Source organism: Mus caroli, chromosome 9 (assembly GCF_900094665.2).
Source record: "Mus caroli chromosome 9, CAROLI_EIJ_v1.1, whole genome shotgun sequence".
NCBI lineage: Eukaryota > Metazoa > Chordata > Mammalia > Rodentia > Muridae > Mus > Mus caroli.
This window is the reverse complement of record NC_034578.1, coordinates 67,860,415-67,878,825: the sequence shown is the minus strand read 5'-3', so window position 1 is coordinate 67,878,825 and position 18,411 is coordinate 67,860,415. Positions and strand designations below refer to the sequence as shown.

At 36.9% G+C, this 18,411-nt stretch overlaps 1 protein-coding gene across 1 annotated transcript in view; it reads right to left on the bottom strand.

Annotated features, from left to right (window-relative positions):
• The window catches only part of Adam10 (ADAM metallopeptidase domain 10), a 111,040-nt gene that overhangs the window by 80,422 nt on the left and 12,207 nt on the right, over positions 1-18,411 (bottom strand). The window contains exon 2 of the mRNA XM_029481350.1: positions 6,186-6,336. Coding sequence (XP_029337210.1) covers positions 6,186-6,336 — 151 coding nt within the window. The remainder of the gene's footprint in view (positions 1-6,185; positions 6,337-18,411) is intronic.

Here is an 18,411-nt window from a genome sequence, read left to right as displayed (position 1 = left end):
CAAGTTGTAGACCAGTGAATAACATGCCTCAAAAAAAGAGATAGGATACACCTGAGGAACAACATCCAAGGTTGTCTTCTCACTTCCATATTCATGTTCACAAACATGGATGTACAAATGTGTACACTTACACACAAGTACAAAAGAAGTATAGCCCTTATAAGAGTGAGATAAGAAGATTACACTTGTTCAAGGGCAACCTCAACTACAAGGTGAGTACCAAACCAGCTTATGCTACATAGTGAGATCCAGGCTAGTCTGAGCTACATAGTAAAACTTAAATAAAACAGCTCTTAGGAGCAGAGGCAGGAGGACTGCTGTTAGTGCAAGGCCAGACCTTGTCTCTTACACACATACACACACACACACACACACACACACACACACACACACACACACACAAAAAAAAAAAGTTGCTGAGATGATTCAACAGCTAAGGGCTCATACAACACAAATCTTACTAAAACCTGAGTTTGATCTTCAAAACCCATGTAAAGGTGAAAGGAAAAAATCAACTCCTTAAGAATTGTTCTCCTACCTTCATATGCATGTGCAGAAACACACACACACAACATAAATAAATGCTTTTGAAGGGATGGGTTTTTCTGCTACCCAACTCATGACAGAAACAAAGCCCAAGACATATCCAACTAATCTATGGAGTTATTACATCACAAAATGCAGAACTGCAAAACCAAGACTTAAATGAGATTTAAGGTAACACACAAACCACATCAATTAAATTCCTCAGGAGATTATAGTCCATGCATTATAGAAGCCTAAAATGCATGGTAGTCAAACCACGGAACATGATAGTTAAGGTAGGACTATATGATAGTTATAGCAAGATGCAACATGTCTCCAGCTAGTACTTAAAAGGAATATAGAAAAACAAGTTTCTGGTACATTATACACTATTACATGAAGACAAGGATTGAGAAGCACAAATTATCCAAAATTATTAGAAAAATTCTATGTCTTAGAATATGATAGACTTGCCATTTCTGCATATTCTGGATATTTTCATATTCATTCCTTCCTTCTCCCCCCCCCTTCCCTCATTACAACCATATGTAAAAACCTAAGTAAGACTCAGGCTCTGTACCTCAAGTTCTTAAGGGAAGGACATGCACATTTGGACACAATAAAACAAAATAATCAAAAAAGGAAAAAGTCATAATTGATGTAAATATAGCACTAACTAAGCCATCCCATTTATCCAAATGAAATCATTTCAGAAATCCAGAAAATTTATTATTCTAAGAAAATTATCTTTGATGTATTTTACCTTAGTACCTAATTGGTAAATTCTTTTAAAATATCCTTCTTCAACAACTGTAGTACTGGCTCAAGTCGCACTTTTCACAAATTTTCAACTCTTTCAAAAGTAATATCTTTTCATAGAATTGTTAATTTTGGGCTTAGAAGCCAGGCAGGGTAGCTCATGCCTATAATTCTTGCACTCTGGAGGCTAAGGAAGCTAGAATTGCCACAAATTCAAGACCAGCATGGTCTATATCTTCAGCTCTAGGCTATCCTGGGATGCAGAGTGAGACCCCGTCTCAAAAAACCACAAAGGCATGGGCTGGTTATATACCTCAGTTAGTAGAGTGTTTGCCTAGCATGCACAATTCAAGCCCCAACACTACATAAACCAGGTATGGTTATATGCCCATAATTTCAACAGTGGGAATATGGAGGCAGGAAGATCAGAAGTTGATGGTCATCTTTGGCTATGTAGCAAGTTCAACCAAGACCAGACTAACATATATGAGTCCCTGCCTCAAGGGAAAAAGGAAAAAAAATCTTAGGCTTGAAAAAAGGCTGCATGAATACACACTCACACACATACAGTATTTTATTTAGGTCTGGTTTGGGGGAACAGGAATTCTCTACACAGCCCTGGTTATCCTGGAACTCACTACATAGACCAGGCTGGCCTCAAACTCAGAGACCTACCTACCTCTGCCTCCTGAGCACTGGTATTAAAGGAGTACACCACCTACCTATGCCTGGCCTGGAAAAAAAAAGCCCTTAATATTAAGCAAAGTTGAAAGTTTGTTCATATGCTTATTTATAAAAAAGGACTTTAATATTTGAACACATAGGGGCTGGAATACTTCTAAAAAATTCAAATCATAATTGTCTAATCATAATGCAATAGTACAATGCAATATTTGTCTAATCATAATGCAGGTTTTCAAATAAGATAAATAAACTCTTGAATATGCTTGGGCCAGGGGAAGTGGCACTACTACAAGGTATGGCCTCATTGGAGGAGGCATGGCCTTGTTAGAGAAAGTGTCGCTCTGGAGGCAGAACTTTGAGGTTTCATATATAATGCTCAAGCTCTGCCAAGATCCTCCTCCTTGCTGCCTGCAGAAGACAGTCTCCTCCTGGCTGTAGGATCAAGATGTAGAAGTCTCCTCTTCCAGTACCATGTCTGCCTGGATACTGCCATGCTTCCCATCATGATGATAATGGATTGAACCTCTGAAACTGTAAGCCAGCTCCAATTAATTGTTTTCTTTATGAAAGTTGCCTTGGTCATGGTATGTCTTTACAGCAATGAAAACCCTAAGACACAGTGCAAGCAAAATCATTATGTATGTGAGCTAACTGTTCTGTATTCAACATGTTCCATAATTGATTAATTTACTTGGTTCTGAGAGACTGGGCCCTGGTTTGCAATTAAAATAAACTTATTGATATCTTTAAAAGGCTGAAAAAGTAGGTAAGTACTCTAGCCACAATGCATATGACAGTCATATGTTTATAGATGTGGCTACAGTTAAGGGTAAGCCAAAGTCTTCCTTATAGTGTACTCATTATCAAATAGAAACATACAAAAGATCATTTAGAAAAGTAAAATGCAAGTTACTCTTTAAACAGATGCATATCCTATTAGAGATGTTATGATATGCTTAACTGGTATTTCAATTTGTTTTTTGAGGCAGGATCTTGTTCTGTAGAATACATTGTTCTAGAACATGAGATCCTCCTTCCTGGATCTCTTGAGTACGGGGAATAGATTACAGTCATGTAGCATCACACCTGGTTTTAGCATTTCTTATAAGTCAGAGGAAATAGATCTAGTAAGAAATCTATAATTTCTTACATAGCTTCATCACTTTGTATTTTCTATTTCAAAGAAAAGGAGACACCACACCATCAAACCATCACCTCAATTAGATGTGCTCCTCCTGTAAGTTCCCACAGTACTTCATCTCCAAAATACCACAGCAAGTTTCCCTCCTGTGACGTGACCTCTGCACACCTTACTATCCTATTAGCTCTATGTTTATGGTCCTATCAGCCAAGGCTTAAATCATAGAGGTCACTTTTAACCAACAATCAAATTATTTTGTAGATGACTGCATACTTGCATGGTTACTCATTCTCACTCATAGACACATAAAAGAACTAGAGATTTGGTTTGTCAAATATAAAATTTGTAACTTACCTAATAAAAATCTACCTATACAACAATGTGGCATCCAAAACAAAGGCAGCTACTGAAATCTCCTCCTCTGTTTAGTGAGGAAGACAATAGTACACATATTTGGGGACACAGTAGTAAGTTTATTTTGAGAGGTTACTAAAGTTAGGAAAGCTAATGATATTATTATTTTATGGTACTAATAAAGAATGGATGATTTTTAATAATACCTAAAACTAAGAGTCATAAAATTTTATTTAGTGTTGTAAACTGCTAGCCCTAATTTTTTTTAGTAGAAAGAAACATCTTCAAATTAATCTTTTGATTAATCCATTAACATTTTTCCAAAAACACCTAGATCAGATACGAAATATACTGAGCAATACTAAGTGCTTGCCTTTGAAGAAGAAAACAATACAATACAGAAAACAAGCAAGGCTAAAGAGACAGCTAAGTGCTTAAGGGCAATGGCTGCTCTGAAGAGAACCGAAGTCAATTCCCAGCACCCACACAGCAGTTCACAAACACCTGTAACTCCAGTGCCAGGGAATTTGATCCCCAGTTCTGGCCTCCATGGGTAACAGACACATATATGGTGCACAAACATACAAGGCAGGCCAAATACCCAAATACATAAAATAATTTTTAAAAAGAAAAGAAAAATAAGCAAGAAATACATGAAAGGAAGGAGATCACAAATCAAATGTCAATGAAACAGTGAGGAATTTAAAAGTTCAAAAGAACATGGAAGGGTGTCTAAGAGGCAGAAGCTGAATTGTACATTAAAAGATCAGAATGTGTGATAAATGTTACAAAGAACAAACTGTATGTGCACCCTAGATACTCAGACGACCATTCTGGATGAAAAAACAAAACAAAACACTCAAAGCTAGCTTAGACTAATAGGCTATGACTAATTTACAGAAAAAATTCAAAGGCAAGTTTAAAAATCTGGCTAAAACTTGTGAATGGAAGGTTTCAAAACATATGTAAAATGACATTTAAAAAAGGAAACATTTAGGCACTCAGTGGTAGAGTGTTTGTCAGCAGCTATAAGGCTCTGGGTCCTATGTCCAGCACCACAAAAAAAAGTTACAGTGGCATAATACTACATTAGTATTCTCAGGTATATACCTCCATGGCTGGAGGTAAGGATGTGTGGACTAGCAAGCAAGCCTCCTGTGCTCAGTGATGGACTGTGACCTGGAGCTGTAAGCTAAAATAAACCTTTCCTCCCTTCAGTTGCTTTTGGTCAGAATTTTGATTACAGGGAAAAAAAGCAAACTAAACAGTGCTAAGAAGACAAATAATAAAATGCACATAAAGGGTCTTTGAATGACTCAGCAGATAAAGGCAATTTCTGTGGAAGCCTGGACAACCTGATGCCTGGGCCCCACATCACATAAAGGTGGAAGGAGAGAAACACCACAAAGTCGTCATAGTCTTCGTCTTCTTTCTTCTTCCTTCTTCCTCCTCCTCCTTCTTCTTTTTTTTTTTTTTTTTTNNTTTTTTNNTTTTTTGGTTTTTCGAGACAGGGTTTCTCTGTATAGCCCTGACTGTCCTGGAACTCACTTTGTAGACCAGGCTGGCCTCGAACTCAGAAATCCGACTGCCTCTGCCTCCCAAGTGCTGAGATTAAAGGCGTGCACCATTACTCCCGGCTCAAAGTTGTCTTCTTACCACTACATGTATACCATGTCATGTACACACCCATAGATACCCAACAATAATAATTTTTTAAGAAAATGCAAGTAAAACCCTGAGAGTGGAACAGTTATTTAATAATTAATTTTCTCTTTCTCTCTTAGTTCTCCTTTCTGTATCCCTTCACAACTCTGTTTCTGAATTGAACAGGACAGCAAATAATCTGTCTACTGGTTGTTATTACAGAACTAATAAAATTGAGTTAATAAAAGATTAAGTGACTTATTCAATAGAAAACAATTAGCTACTTTGTCTGTTGGTACCAGAAAAGAAACATTAAACAGAAAGCATACAAAGAGTGGAAAGCCAAGCACAAGATGATTTTAAAAAGACCATTCAATCATCCTATTTTCAAATCTGACTAACTGTAAGAAAAACAGGACCTTAAGGGCTGGCTAATACTTAGAAAACACATTGCTAATATGGCTATCTGGTATGAGTTAGCTGAAACATAGCTGACACTCATGGCTAACACCAGATTTAAAAAAAAAAAAGGTGATGTTATCTGTTATATAACTATTCCTAGCAGAGTGCCATTTTGTGTGATATATGGCCTTAAGATCAAAGGTGAATGCCTATGTGTGTCTGCCACTGCCCCTACCTCTGTATGGCCGATGTGCCAGATGAGTGTGTGTATGCATGCATTCATGTGTCCCCCTGTGTGCAATTTGTGCCTCAGTACAGCATCTCTCTTCATAGCCACCTGTATGTTACTGATTAAAGTATGTCTTATCTGTCTATGGTTCCTCACATTTTCTACAACCTCTTATCCTCCTATGACCGTCCTTTAAAAATATCCATGCTTAGACCTCACATTCACAATTCAAAAACATTTACAAGTGACTTAAATACATAAAAGGGCAATCCATTTTTAATGATGGCATTTTTTTTAGTGTATATACCAAATTCCAGTATAAAAAATGTGGTATATTCATTGAGGATGAATATTCAAACAGGAAGCTTTCCATTAGGATAAAAAGTTTCTTCCATTAGCAGACTATTTCAAAAGACTTCAGATACTGAGAGCAATGAATTTACTCACCTTCCATGAGCATGGAAATCTAGAAGTAAAAACTGGTCCTCATGTGAGATTGCTCGTTTGGCACGCTGGTGTTTTTGGTGTAATGAATCCACATTGTAAGATAATCCTTCATAATGTCTAATATATTTATTTAAAGGATTTCCATACTGACCTATAAAAACAAGCACACAGGTAACAGTCTGAATTAATACCAACTTGAAGGCTCTTTCTAGTTCTAACTTATTAGTCCTAACTTATCCATTATTTTCAAATATCTATGAATAAGTACATACCAACTGTCTTATTAATCCTGACTACTATGATGAATCTCCCACAAAAATAATTTTTGCACACTTTTGAGCTTATTGTTGTAAGAGTGACATTGGCTGGATATGGCGATGCACGCCTTTAATCCCAGTACTTGGGGAGCAAAGGCAAGAGGATCTCTGAGTCAACCTGGTCTACATAGTGAGTTCTAGGACAGAAAGGGCTATGAAGATAAATCCTGTCTCAAAAACAAACAAAAAACAAAAAACAAAGCCAGACAAACAAATAAACAAACAAGAACTTATCATAAGGGTGACATTAACCACACACAAAAGCTTTTGCACCTGCTGTAGGCTTGTCTTATATGCTTTATCAGGTTTCACAAATTCACATTAACCACATTTTTGCTGATAGAAATTATCACCATTGAAGCCAATTTTGTCATCTGGTCCACTCAGTAACTATTGATATTATCTGAGTAAAAGATGAGTGAAATTAATGGTGTGTCTTCAATTTTCTAGATTTCTAAATTCTTTTAATTTAAAAAGAAAATAAGTTATCATTTTCTTCTTCAAGTTTGGTCAAAATTAATCAATGAAATCATCTTACTGTTTTGTAGAACCATATTAACTACAATTTCATTTTATAAATAAACTAAAAAGCTTGGCATGGTTGTACACACCTTTAATCCCAGCATTCAGGAGGAAGAGACTGGTGGATCTCTACAAGTTAGAAGCCAACCTGGTCTACAAAACAAATACCAGCACACCCAGAGCTGCATAGTGAGATCCTGCCTCAAACAACAAATAGATTTTAAAAAAAGAGAGAAGAGAAAGAGAGAAAGAAACAAAGAAAGAAAGTCCGTCCATCCTGGGTGAACTTTATGGGCATTAAGTATTATAAATGTTCTCTCAGTACTGCCTCAGAGGTAACTCACATATTCTGTTACATTTCATTTCTATTTTTACTCTCTCTCATTATTCCTAATTTATTCTTTGATCCATATGCCATTTTAAATACTAATGATATTTAGTTCTAAACTCTAAATATGTTTATGGTTCTGGGGACCAGCCCAGAGCCTCATACACACCAGCAATCACTCTACCACTGAGTACATCCCAGAACCTGTTCCTGTTATTGCCTTCTAACTTCTTTTTTTTTTTCTTTTTTTGCGGGTTTGTTTTTTTTCAAGACAGGGTTTCTCTGTGTAGCCCTGGCTGTTCTGTGTCCTGGAACTCACTCTGTAGACCAGGCTGGCCACGAACTCAGAAACTTTAAAAGAATAAATTATCCCACCACAAAAAATAAGAACCACCAGAGAAGAGGAGACTAATTCTTCTCGGTAATAATCTGCCTCTGCCTCCCAAGTGCTGGGATTAAAGGCATGCGCCACCACTGCCCAGCCTAACTTTATTCTTAAATAGCCAAAGAATATCCTTTTAAATACACTTAAATTCTTTTCATAACCCAGAGTAAAAATCTCTCCTGAGAAATGTTACATGTGCATTTAAATATAACCCTGCATAATCACATTAGAGCAAAACCACAAAAGAAACAAAATAAAAGGGGGGAAAAAATCAACCCTGGATGAAAACAAACATATGAAAATAATTTGCAACAAACCAGAATCAGTCTTTGAGGACATTAAGGAATTCTTGCTACTTTTCTTTAGTACAGTACCATGGTTACATAACAGAAGGTCTTGAATTTTCAAAGACACTTTTTTGAAGTATTTTATGAGTTAATTGGAATGATATCCATAACTTACACTGAAGTGACTCAAGAAAAAAGATGCAAATTGTTAAGTCAATATCCAGTTCTCGTTAGGATGAAATAAAGACAAACAGAATTTATCCAACCACCCTAACAATGAGAAGCCTGACAAAACCACAAATGAGGTGAGCTCTTTTCCAAATGCCCACAGCTTCCAAGAAGCAACCTAAACAGCTGAGTTCAGTGAGGACAAACATTTAAGATCTGTGGGACAGAGTTGCCAAGAAAAGAAGAGTTGTAATACCTGGATTGTTTGATGAGTAATAATCTGAATGTAAAAGAATAAATTATCCCACCACAAAAAAATAAGAACCACCAGAGAAGAGGAGAATAATTCTTCTTGGATTTTTTTTCATTTTTGTTTTGAGACAGGGTCTTTCCATGTAGCCTTGGCTGCCCTACAATTCACTATGTAGGCTGGATTAACCCTGAACTCACAGAGATCTACCTGTATCTGCCTCCTGAGTACTGGGGTTAAAGGTATGTATATACTACTAAGCCCAGCCATAACACATCTAACACAGGACTGGTGAGTATTCATAGTCATATCACCAAGAAAGAAAGTCCTAAACGTGTATAAAGCACTGGGTATAACCCTCAGAGAAATAACTCCTTAGTAACGGGGTACAAGTAGCCATAGTCAAACAGCTGTTCTAGATCTATATTAACAAAGCTTAAATAAACATTTTCTTCCAAATTTAAATAACAAATTAGATTCAACTGATTCCAAGTAGCTTAACTGCCAGAAAAGTCTGAATATGTTTAAAGATACAATGAAACACCTCCAAATATAAAAATAGGAATTTCTTTATCCAACAATTACGATACATATATATGTGTGTATACATATTCTCCCATAACTAAAACAAAATTTAGTCCTTAGTAATAGAATGTTAGAGATGATGAAATTTGCAGATGAGGTTATAAAAGCAGATATTAAAATTAAGCCACACTTAAGCCCATTGGTGGGACACCTATAACCCAAGCACTTGAGAGGCAGAGGCAGTTTCCAGGTCAGCCTGGTCTACAGAATGAATTCCAGGGTAGCCACGGCTACTCTGAGAAACTCTTGTCTCATAAAACCAAAAACAAAGAAGTGTGTATGTGTGTGTACATACACATAATACATATGTTTACATATATGTATGTATATGCATGTGTGTGTGTGTGTGTGTGCGCACGCACCCGTGTGCATGTAAAAATCTAAAGCCAAAAAGAATACATGTAAAAGAAACCAGATAAAGTCAAATCATAAACTAATGGATGAAAACTAGAGGTCAAAATATTAAAATAAACTGGGACAGGGAACAACAACAACAACAAAAGCCACACAGAGATACACAGGGAAGAATGAAGACACAACTCTATAAATCACAAGGTAGGCACTTATGTTTAAAGTTCAAACTTTCAGCCCAAGATCCTTTAAGCAGTTAAATAAAGGGTCTTAGAGGTCAAAACTAAGACTTGTTTAGATATCAAAACTTCTAAATTATTAATACTAGACCTATACAACTAGAAATATTAAAAGAAAATTTTCAGAGAGAAAAAGTAATAACAGGGGGCTGGAGAAATGGCTCAGCCATTAAGAATTACTGCTCTTGCAGAGGACTTGAGTTCTCAGTACCCACATGGCAGGTACTCCAGGGAATCCTATACATTCTTCTAGCCTCTAAGGACACCAGATGTGCACATGATACAGAGACATTCAAGCAGAAAAAAAAAAAAATCCCATGCACAAAAAAAATAAACAAAATATAAATTTGTTTTTAATTATTCATACTTGTTAAAGTACAGGATAAAAAACAAAAATCAGACAACTCAAAAAACAAAAATTCCCATTTGTTCTCTCAAAATTTAATTATCAGCATTCTAATCACTTCTAATAAACTATTAGCCCATCTTTCAACAATCTGTTGTTCCTAAATACCTCCATTTCGAACAAGACAATGCAAGAAGTAGGCAAAAATAAAAGATCAAGTACCGATCAATTCCGGTATGAGAGAACATTTGTAGAACCTAGAAATACAATTCTGTAGATGTTTAAATCCTACACAAATACTTTTCCATGCACAGATTTCCCTGTCACAAGAAACCTCACTGTCTAAGTTGTTTCAAGGGCAAGAGGATAGGTACACACTGGGAAAATGTTAGGGTAGATTCTGGAGCACTCCATGGCATCTACTGGCACTCCCAAATAACTCAGTGTGGTAAGTAACTTTGAATGTTGCCTGGACTGGATTGAGAGACATCCAGACTGTTAGGACAGATCCTGTACAGTGTCTGTGAAAATTTCCAGATACTGTTAGATCATCAGGACTCTGATCTAACCAATGCTCTCAGCCACAGACAGATTTAAAATGTTGAGGAGACTACTGGATGGAGCTATGGAAGATGGGCCCTATTTTAAAGAAGTTAGTCATTGGGAATATGCATGCCTTTAATAAGCATATTTACCTTGACCCCACAACCTCCTGTCACCCCTCCTTTTTCCTGGCCACTATGAAGTGAGCAACTCTGTTCCATCAGAACGTTCTGTCTGCCTCTCTATAGGCCCAGAAACAATGACTGTATCAGCCCATGGGCTGGAACCTCTGAAACCATGAGCCAAAAGAAACTATTCTTTCCTTAAGCTGACTGTCTCAGGCATCTGTCATAGTAACAGAAAGGCACACAATCTAAGTCCAAACCAGATTTCCAAAGTCATCCATATGTACATTCAAGCTCAGGAAGCATTGCAATGTTTCTTCATGAAGAAATTCCAAACTTCAATCAGCAGCTATTTCCCTTTCCCCCAAGCCCCTACAGAATTGCTTTAAGCATCAGTAGAGTATTAACAGGGCTAAGGACCACCTATGCTTCTAGGTAAAAGAACTGCTAAGAAAAATTTACAAGAGTCCACAACCTAAAATCCAAAGCCAGTTTTCAAACGGTACCTGTGTTTAACACAGATAAGCTCTGTGTTGGTTTTCATCCTGGCTTATGTGCAACAGAGCTGAGTAAACTTGTAATCCTAGCACTCATGAGGCTGAGGCAGGTTGGAGCATTACAGAATGTTACAGAAATCACTAAAGACATTAAGTTTCTTTAGTGTTGATTTAACAACAATGCATCCTTTTTTTTCTGCTGCAATAAGAACACTAACATGAGATCAAAAGACCTCTGTAATAGTGCCCCCCTGAATAGATTAACAAATATCTAGAGATAGGGCAAGAAAGACAGTGCTCTTGAAAGCACTAGCTGTTGTTCTTCCAGAGGACTAAGGTTTGACTCCCAATACCCAAAGGGGAGCTCACAACAGTTTTTAACTCTAGTTCCAGGGAATCCAACCCCTTCTTCTGAGTTCCAGAGTATACCAGACACCCATGTAATACACAGACATACAGGCAGGCAAATACTCATACATGTAAGATAAACTTGATTTTGTTTCTGTTTTTTAATTTAATTAAAAAAAAAATAACCTAGGGCTGGAGAGATGGCTCAGAGGTTAAGAGCACTGACTGCTCTTCCAGAGGTCCTGAGTTCAATTCCCAGCAATCCCACAATCCCACAATCATCTGTAATGGGATCTGATGCCCTCTTCTGCTGTGTCTGAAGACAGCTACAGTGTACTCAAACACATAAAATAAATAAATAAATAAATAAATCTCTAAACAAACAAACAGACAAACAACATGAAGCGTAGTCAAAGTGATATTTCTGGGTGTTTCTATGAGACTGCCATGTGAGTTACGGATGTGAGTGGGGAAGACAAACACAGGTGAACATCACCAGCTCACCATCCTGCATGCATTTTTCTCCCTTTCTCTCTCTTTGATGGCCTCCCATGAGACTTCTTGTAGTCCATAACAAGTCAATTCCTCTAATAAACCCCCTCACATACCTAGATTATCCAGATCCATTTATCTGTTTCTTATTGGTTTTATTTCTCTGGGGAGAACCTGTAAAGTCTGTGATTATGCATAAAAACTTGTGAAAATATTTTTTATTTTCTTCCCTGGCACTGTTTCTGTTTCTCCTATTTAAATCTCTCTCTCATCTACTTATAGCCTTATCTGTTTAACTTACTATACTAACCAGGATTACCACAAACCATGAGAAATGAGAGCATTTTTACTTTTCCCTCAACTTTAGTAAGAATACCTTTCAGTTCATCGCATATTCATAAAATCATGCTAATTCTTTCCTTCCAGATCTATTTTAGAAATCTAGTATTTTAAAATTCACATGAAAATCTGGCTAGAAGAAACAAAAAAAAACTGTACATTTTACATGTACAAATGTGAGCATTTTATATCTTAAGAAGGAAAATTTAAATCCCCAAACTACCAAGAGCTATTTTTTTTAAGTACTTTAGTTGTGGGGTTTTATTTTGTTTTTTGGCTTTGTTGTTTGTTTTTAATGGACACTGACAGTTTACTATGTATCAAGAAGGAAAGGGACTATCCTGATTAGGTAAAGTTTTTATTTAATTAAATACTTACTTGTGTTCAATCCCTAGAACCCATGAGGTAGAAAAAAGAACCAATTCTCAAATGTTGGCTTCTGACCTCCAAGCACACCACGACAGGCTTCTGTTCCCACCCCACCCCCACCAAAAAATAAATAAATAAATGCAATTTTTAAATAATTTTATAAATTAGCACCTGATTTAAAAATAGGTCAAGTAAAATAAATGCTTATGCAAGCTTGTTAACTTTATATAATGGTTACAAAAAAAAAAAAAACAAAACTTGAGGACAACATCGTGAAGGAAGAAATACTTATTTTGACTCACACACTCAAAGGAAGAAATACTTATTTTGACTCACACACTCAGATATTTTATTCTGCCATGGCAGAGAGTGTGACAGAGCAAAGTGGCTCACATCAGTGGCCAGGGAGCAGAAAAAACACTTTTTTCTTATTTCCCTTTTATTCTACCTAGGCCTCAACATATTGGATGATAGGTACCTCCTATATTCAGGAATTATCACGCCCTTACACCCAGTTAATCCTCTCTAGACTACTAATCTCAGCCTCAAGATAGCCACGGTCAACCACCACAATAACAGTACTTATAAACTGAATGTAATGATAATTAAAATTTGTTAAGCACTTGCTATTTACCAGGCTATGTACTGCTCTGTACTTTTCTATCTGATCCACCAAACAGGTCTATTAATTTAAAAAATTATCAAGCAATGTAGAAGAAACTGGTGGTGTAAGAGATATGTAATAAGCCCAAGGGCATGGACAAATCAGAAGCAATATGAAGGAGGCAAGTGAGGTATCAATGAGGCCATGATAACAGCTCTACTATCTTCATAAAGTCGGCCTCATGCATGACTCTGATGTGACTACAAAGAACTGAGAGGAAAACCATCAGGTGGCAGCACATGGCCTTCAAGCCTAGCATTCACCTTTAAGATATACTTTTTAAAGCTACATACAATGAAATACTAAAGAGGAATAAAACGTACTTTTTATAGATCAAAAATATATGTGTAGACCCTTGATTTCCACAGCTGGTAATTGTGACTGGCATGGTTGACTCCACAGGAATGCAAGCCAATCTCCAGCCCTTGCACCACTTACTCAGTCAGACACCACAGAACTGCCTGTTTCTATATGTAGAGTTCTACATGCAGTTCAGACTCTGAACTGACTCAACTGAACTTTGTTCTTATACTTTAACAACTGGTCAGGGACTCAAAAGGTAAAGCCAGAACAGACTGCCATCAGGTCTCACAGGCACATGTTAAACACTCTTGCATCTCTACCTAAACAAAGCACAGCCTCTATACACCTCACTTTTGCATCCAGTCCTCCTTGGCAAAGCTCTCTTGGTTTCCCCAGTGCCAATGTGCCAACTCTACTCCAATTCCTTACCATCTATTCCAGTACTAATCCTTGCCAACAGATTCTATCAGTCTATAGATGCCTTTGAACTGAAAATGTTATCCTTCCTACAATATCAATCTAACCAAGAGAAATAATGACTCAGGCAAAGCAATATCACACTCAAATAGAAATCAAAGGTTCTGTTTCTTACAAATCATCTTGCATCCTCCTCATGAAAATTGTTCCCATAAATACTTAAGTATTTCTCAATATGATTTTCTTCAATCTCTACTCTTCTCATACAATACAGTCTATTTAAGAATAAAATTCCACACTTTAAAACAGCATCAAACCTCTCCACCATCATCCTCAAAAATACACAAGTAACTCCTAGAAGCAAGCAGAAGCACCATAATGACCATCAAAATATTAAAAGTGCTACCTTTCTAATGTCATCTTTGTGGTGCTGGGGACTTAACACGGGGACCTCATGGGTGCTGAGACAAGCACATTACCACTGAGCTGAGCCCCAGTCCTTCTGGTGCCAGAAACTCAATCTAAAAGCAATTGGGGAAAAAAACTTCCCAAAAGTACCAAAAGATGCACACTAATGCCTAAATTCCATCAAGAACGCATGTCTGCTCAGTTCAGAACCTATCTCCAGGGATAGTTCTAATTACAGGTGCCTGTAACTACCATAACAGTAGCTTTCTTTACATGCCTAGAAAGAAAGAAATGTGCTGCAAAGAAATTCGAAACTCCAAAAGCTGAAAATGTACCAAACACAGCAAGGTTCAAAAGTATCTCAACAGTCAGTTGAGTGGCAGGCAGAAGCAGGTAGAACTCTACAAGTTTGAGGCCAGTGTGGTCTACAGAGCTGGTTCCAGGACAGCCAGAGCTGCCTCAAAAACAAACAAACAAACAAAAACAAAAAGTATCTTGACAGTCAAAACCATGACAAACAACTGACCTTTATGGTACTATTCCTATCCTTCTACCATCTATCCTTTACACAACAGGGTAACTCTATTCAAGAAAAGTACAAGTATGTTAGCCTTCCAGACTCAGTCTAAACTATAGTTTATAAAGCTGAGCATGATCCTTGTAGGTGATTGCATCCCCTACACCCAACTCCTGTCCGTTCTCATCCTCCTCCACTTCTCCTTCTATGTGCAGTATCTCTATCTGTCACCTTTTTTGTCATCCTGAGTTCTCTGAACACCCAATCTAGTGCACATTCCCACCACTCACTCTCTAATGGCTACTCTGGTATTCTTTGTGAGTTCTAACTAACATTTACTACCCATCACCACTATTAGAATACAGTCACAAGTTAAATCAGCACTCTGTTCACTACATATCCTCAGCACCTAGACAACAGTCAGGTACAGCATGCTGGTATACACCTTTAATCTCAGCACTTGAGAGGCTGACACAGGAGGACCTCTGAGTTTGAAGTCACTTTGGTTTACACAGCAAGTGCTAGTCAGCCAGGGATATATAAGGAGACCCTATCTCCAAAGAAGAAAAATTGATCGATAAATACCAATATAAATAATTAATGAATGAACCTATCCAAATGTTCCATGCAAAGGGAAACTACATTTTAGAGATTAAGAGCCATAATCCAATCACTGAAAAACATGTGGTCATATGGAACACATTTCAGTGAACAGAATTTCAAAAATCCTGGCATTGGCATAAAATTTACTCTTTTATAAACCTCTATACCTACTTTCAAGATAAAGGATCCGGGATTATCTTACTGCTATCATGGATGCATTTCAGGAAATTTTCATGCAAAATAATCATGCGGCATTCACAACTGTCTGAACTACCTACTTCATTATGCCTTAGTTTTCCCATTTGAAAAAAAAAATATGATTTACCAGTGCTTATACCTAATGGTGACATTGTGTGGACTAAATGTATGTGTGTTTAAAGTGTTGAGAATGGTATACAGCATGCACTACCTAAGAATGTAGTAAGTTATTGTTTAAAAAATAACTGCTGAACATTGTGACAGATATCTACAAACCAGCATAAAGAAAGCTGAGGGAGGAAGATGAGGTTGAAACAATCTTTGGTTATAATTGTCTCAAAACAACAACATATTTACCCATTTAGGCTATTTTTTTCAATGAACAAATATATGCTTCAAAATGCTTCAGGGATTAGACTTGGCTCAGCAGTTAAGAGCACCTCCTGCTCTTTCAGAGGATACAAGTTAGATTCCAAGCACCTGCACTGCAGCTAATAAGTGTCTGTAAACACCAGTTCTGAGTGTTCTGACACTTTCTGGCCTCTATGAGCATCAGACATGCAAGTGCACAAACATACTTTCCAGTAAAAATACCCATATGCACAAAATAAAATATACTTTCAGATTAAAAAGACACAGTTGTTTTTAAAAAGCAACTTAGTTCTTATAGGAAAAAAAAAGTCTAACTCACTCTACCTCTTTAATTAAAAGACCATGTAAAAGTACTTAATGAGCAAAATAAATACACTAGCAAGAACGGTAATCTGCTCTATTTTAAAGTTGATTACAGTATGGCTGAGGCACAGCTCTGTGGTAAAGTGCTTAGCTAGCATCCTGAATTCTTAGGTTTGATCCTGAGTACCACTCAAAATGGTAAGGGGGTCAATTAAAAAACAACAACATAAATCTTCAGAGCTTCTCCTCACACACACTCTCTCAGAAATTTGAGCACACTTAATAGTGTATCTGCCAATCTTTACAAGTTCTGAGAATACAAATATTAAAAAGTTACAATAAATAGCTACTGATCTTGTGGAGCTTTGCTCCAAAATGATAAACAATAAACAAAGCTATAAAAAGTTAATGGAAGAAAGGTATAGAAAAATGGTGGCTTAAAATTCCCAAGGAAGGAGCTAGTATTTTTAATATAAGGTAATCTTTATAATCATATGAAAAGTCTTGATAGAGAATGAACTGCAACAATATGAATGTCCATACCACTACTGAACTTTTAAACTACATACTTTAAAATCATTAAGATCTTATTGCCCTTTTTTAAGTTTCCAAAATAAAAATTTAAAAAGCTGATAATTCAGCCACATACAGAAATATCTATTTCATGTAAAGGACCAGCGGATAAAGGCCCTGACACAGAAGCAAATTTGGCAGGAAAAGAAATGAACACAAAGGCACTCACAGCTCTTATAAACTTTTACATACAATGGTGAATTACTTGACAAGTGTGCTATTGTTTGTTCAACTGAAATATTTTTAATCAAGATAAAATTCATACAATAAAAGTCATAACTAAAGCCGGGCGTGGTGGCGCACGCCTTTAATCCCAGCACTCGAGAGGCAGAGGCAGGCGGATTTCTGAGTTCGAGGCCAGCCTGGTCTACAAAGTGAGCTCCAGGACAGCCAGAGCTATAAAGAGAAACCCTGTCTCGAAAAACCAAAAAAAAAAAAAAAAAAAGTCATAACTATAGCCACTATAAAGCATACAATCTATTACTGGCTGGTGTGACCACTTTTGGATGATAGCTGACTGTTAGGCTGAAGAGAAACTGAGAGGGACAGATTCAGGGAGAAGAGTGACTGAACTAAAGATGACTTTAACTTGAATTAGGAAGGCAGTAACAGTGAACTGCAATCAGCTACTCAGGAGAACAAATTCAAAGCTTACCTGGGTTACAGAGAAAATAACTACAAACTACCAGCAAAGAAATGTGTCTTTCAAAAGCTTGCTGTTACTTTATAGCCCATGATGAAACTCTTCTTCTGGCTTAAACCTTTAAATACATCAAGTACAAAAGGAACAATCTTCTAAAGACTAAGAGTAAACCAAAACCAAAACAGCACAGAGCTAGAGCATCCCTTTCACTACTTATGCATTACCATGCAAGGCCCAATGAACAGCAGGAAGTTAACAGGAAGGGCTCAGAAGATGCCAACCAGAGGCCAGGAAAATACATAGCTCAATGGCAGAAAACTTGTCTAATATCCACAATGACTGGAATTTGATACCCAGTACTGAAAAAGAGATTAAAAAAAAGTTGCCAACCCAAACTCCTTTTATCTTCAAACATAGACAATACTATTAAAGGTGTTCCCATGTAGAAATGTTTCCTGATAATAGCAAAAGAAACACATTTAACCGGGAGTGCAGAGTGAAACTTCCTTATCTGAGGTCAGTGGAAAATGACAGCTTCTGGTGAAGGAAAGTTTCTAGATCGCCCAAGTTTTTCCATGTGTCATTATCTTTCCACTTGAACTTTATAATTTCTCTCCATAGCCTCGCATCTTGATTAGGGGAGGCTACAATGATGCAATAATCCTAAGGCTATTTTACTGCAGCATTGTAACTATATTAAATCACTCCACTCTGCACTTTGTCAAGTAAGTTAT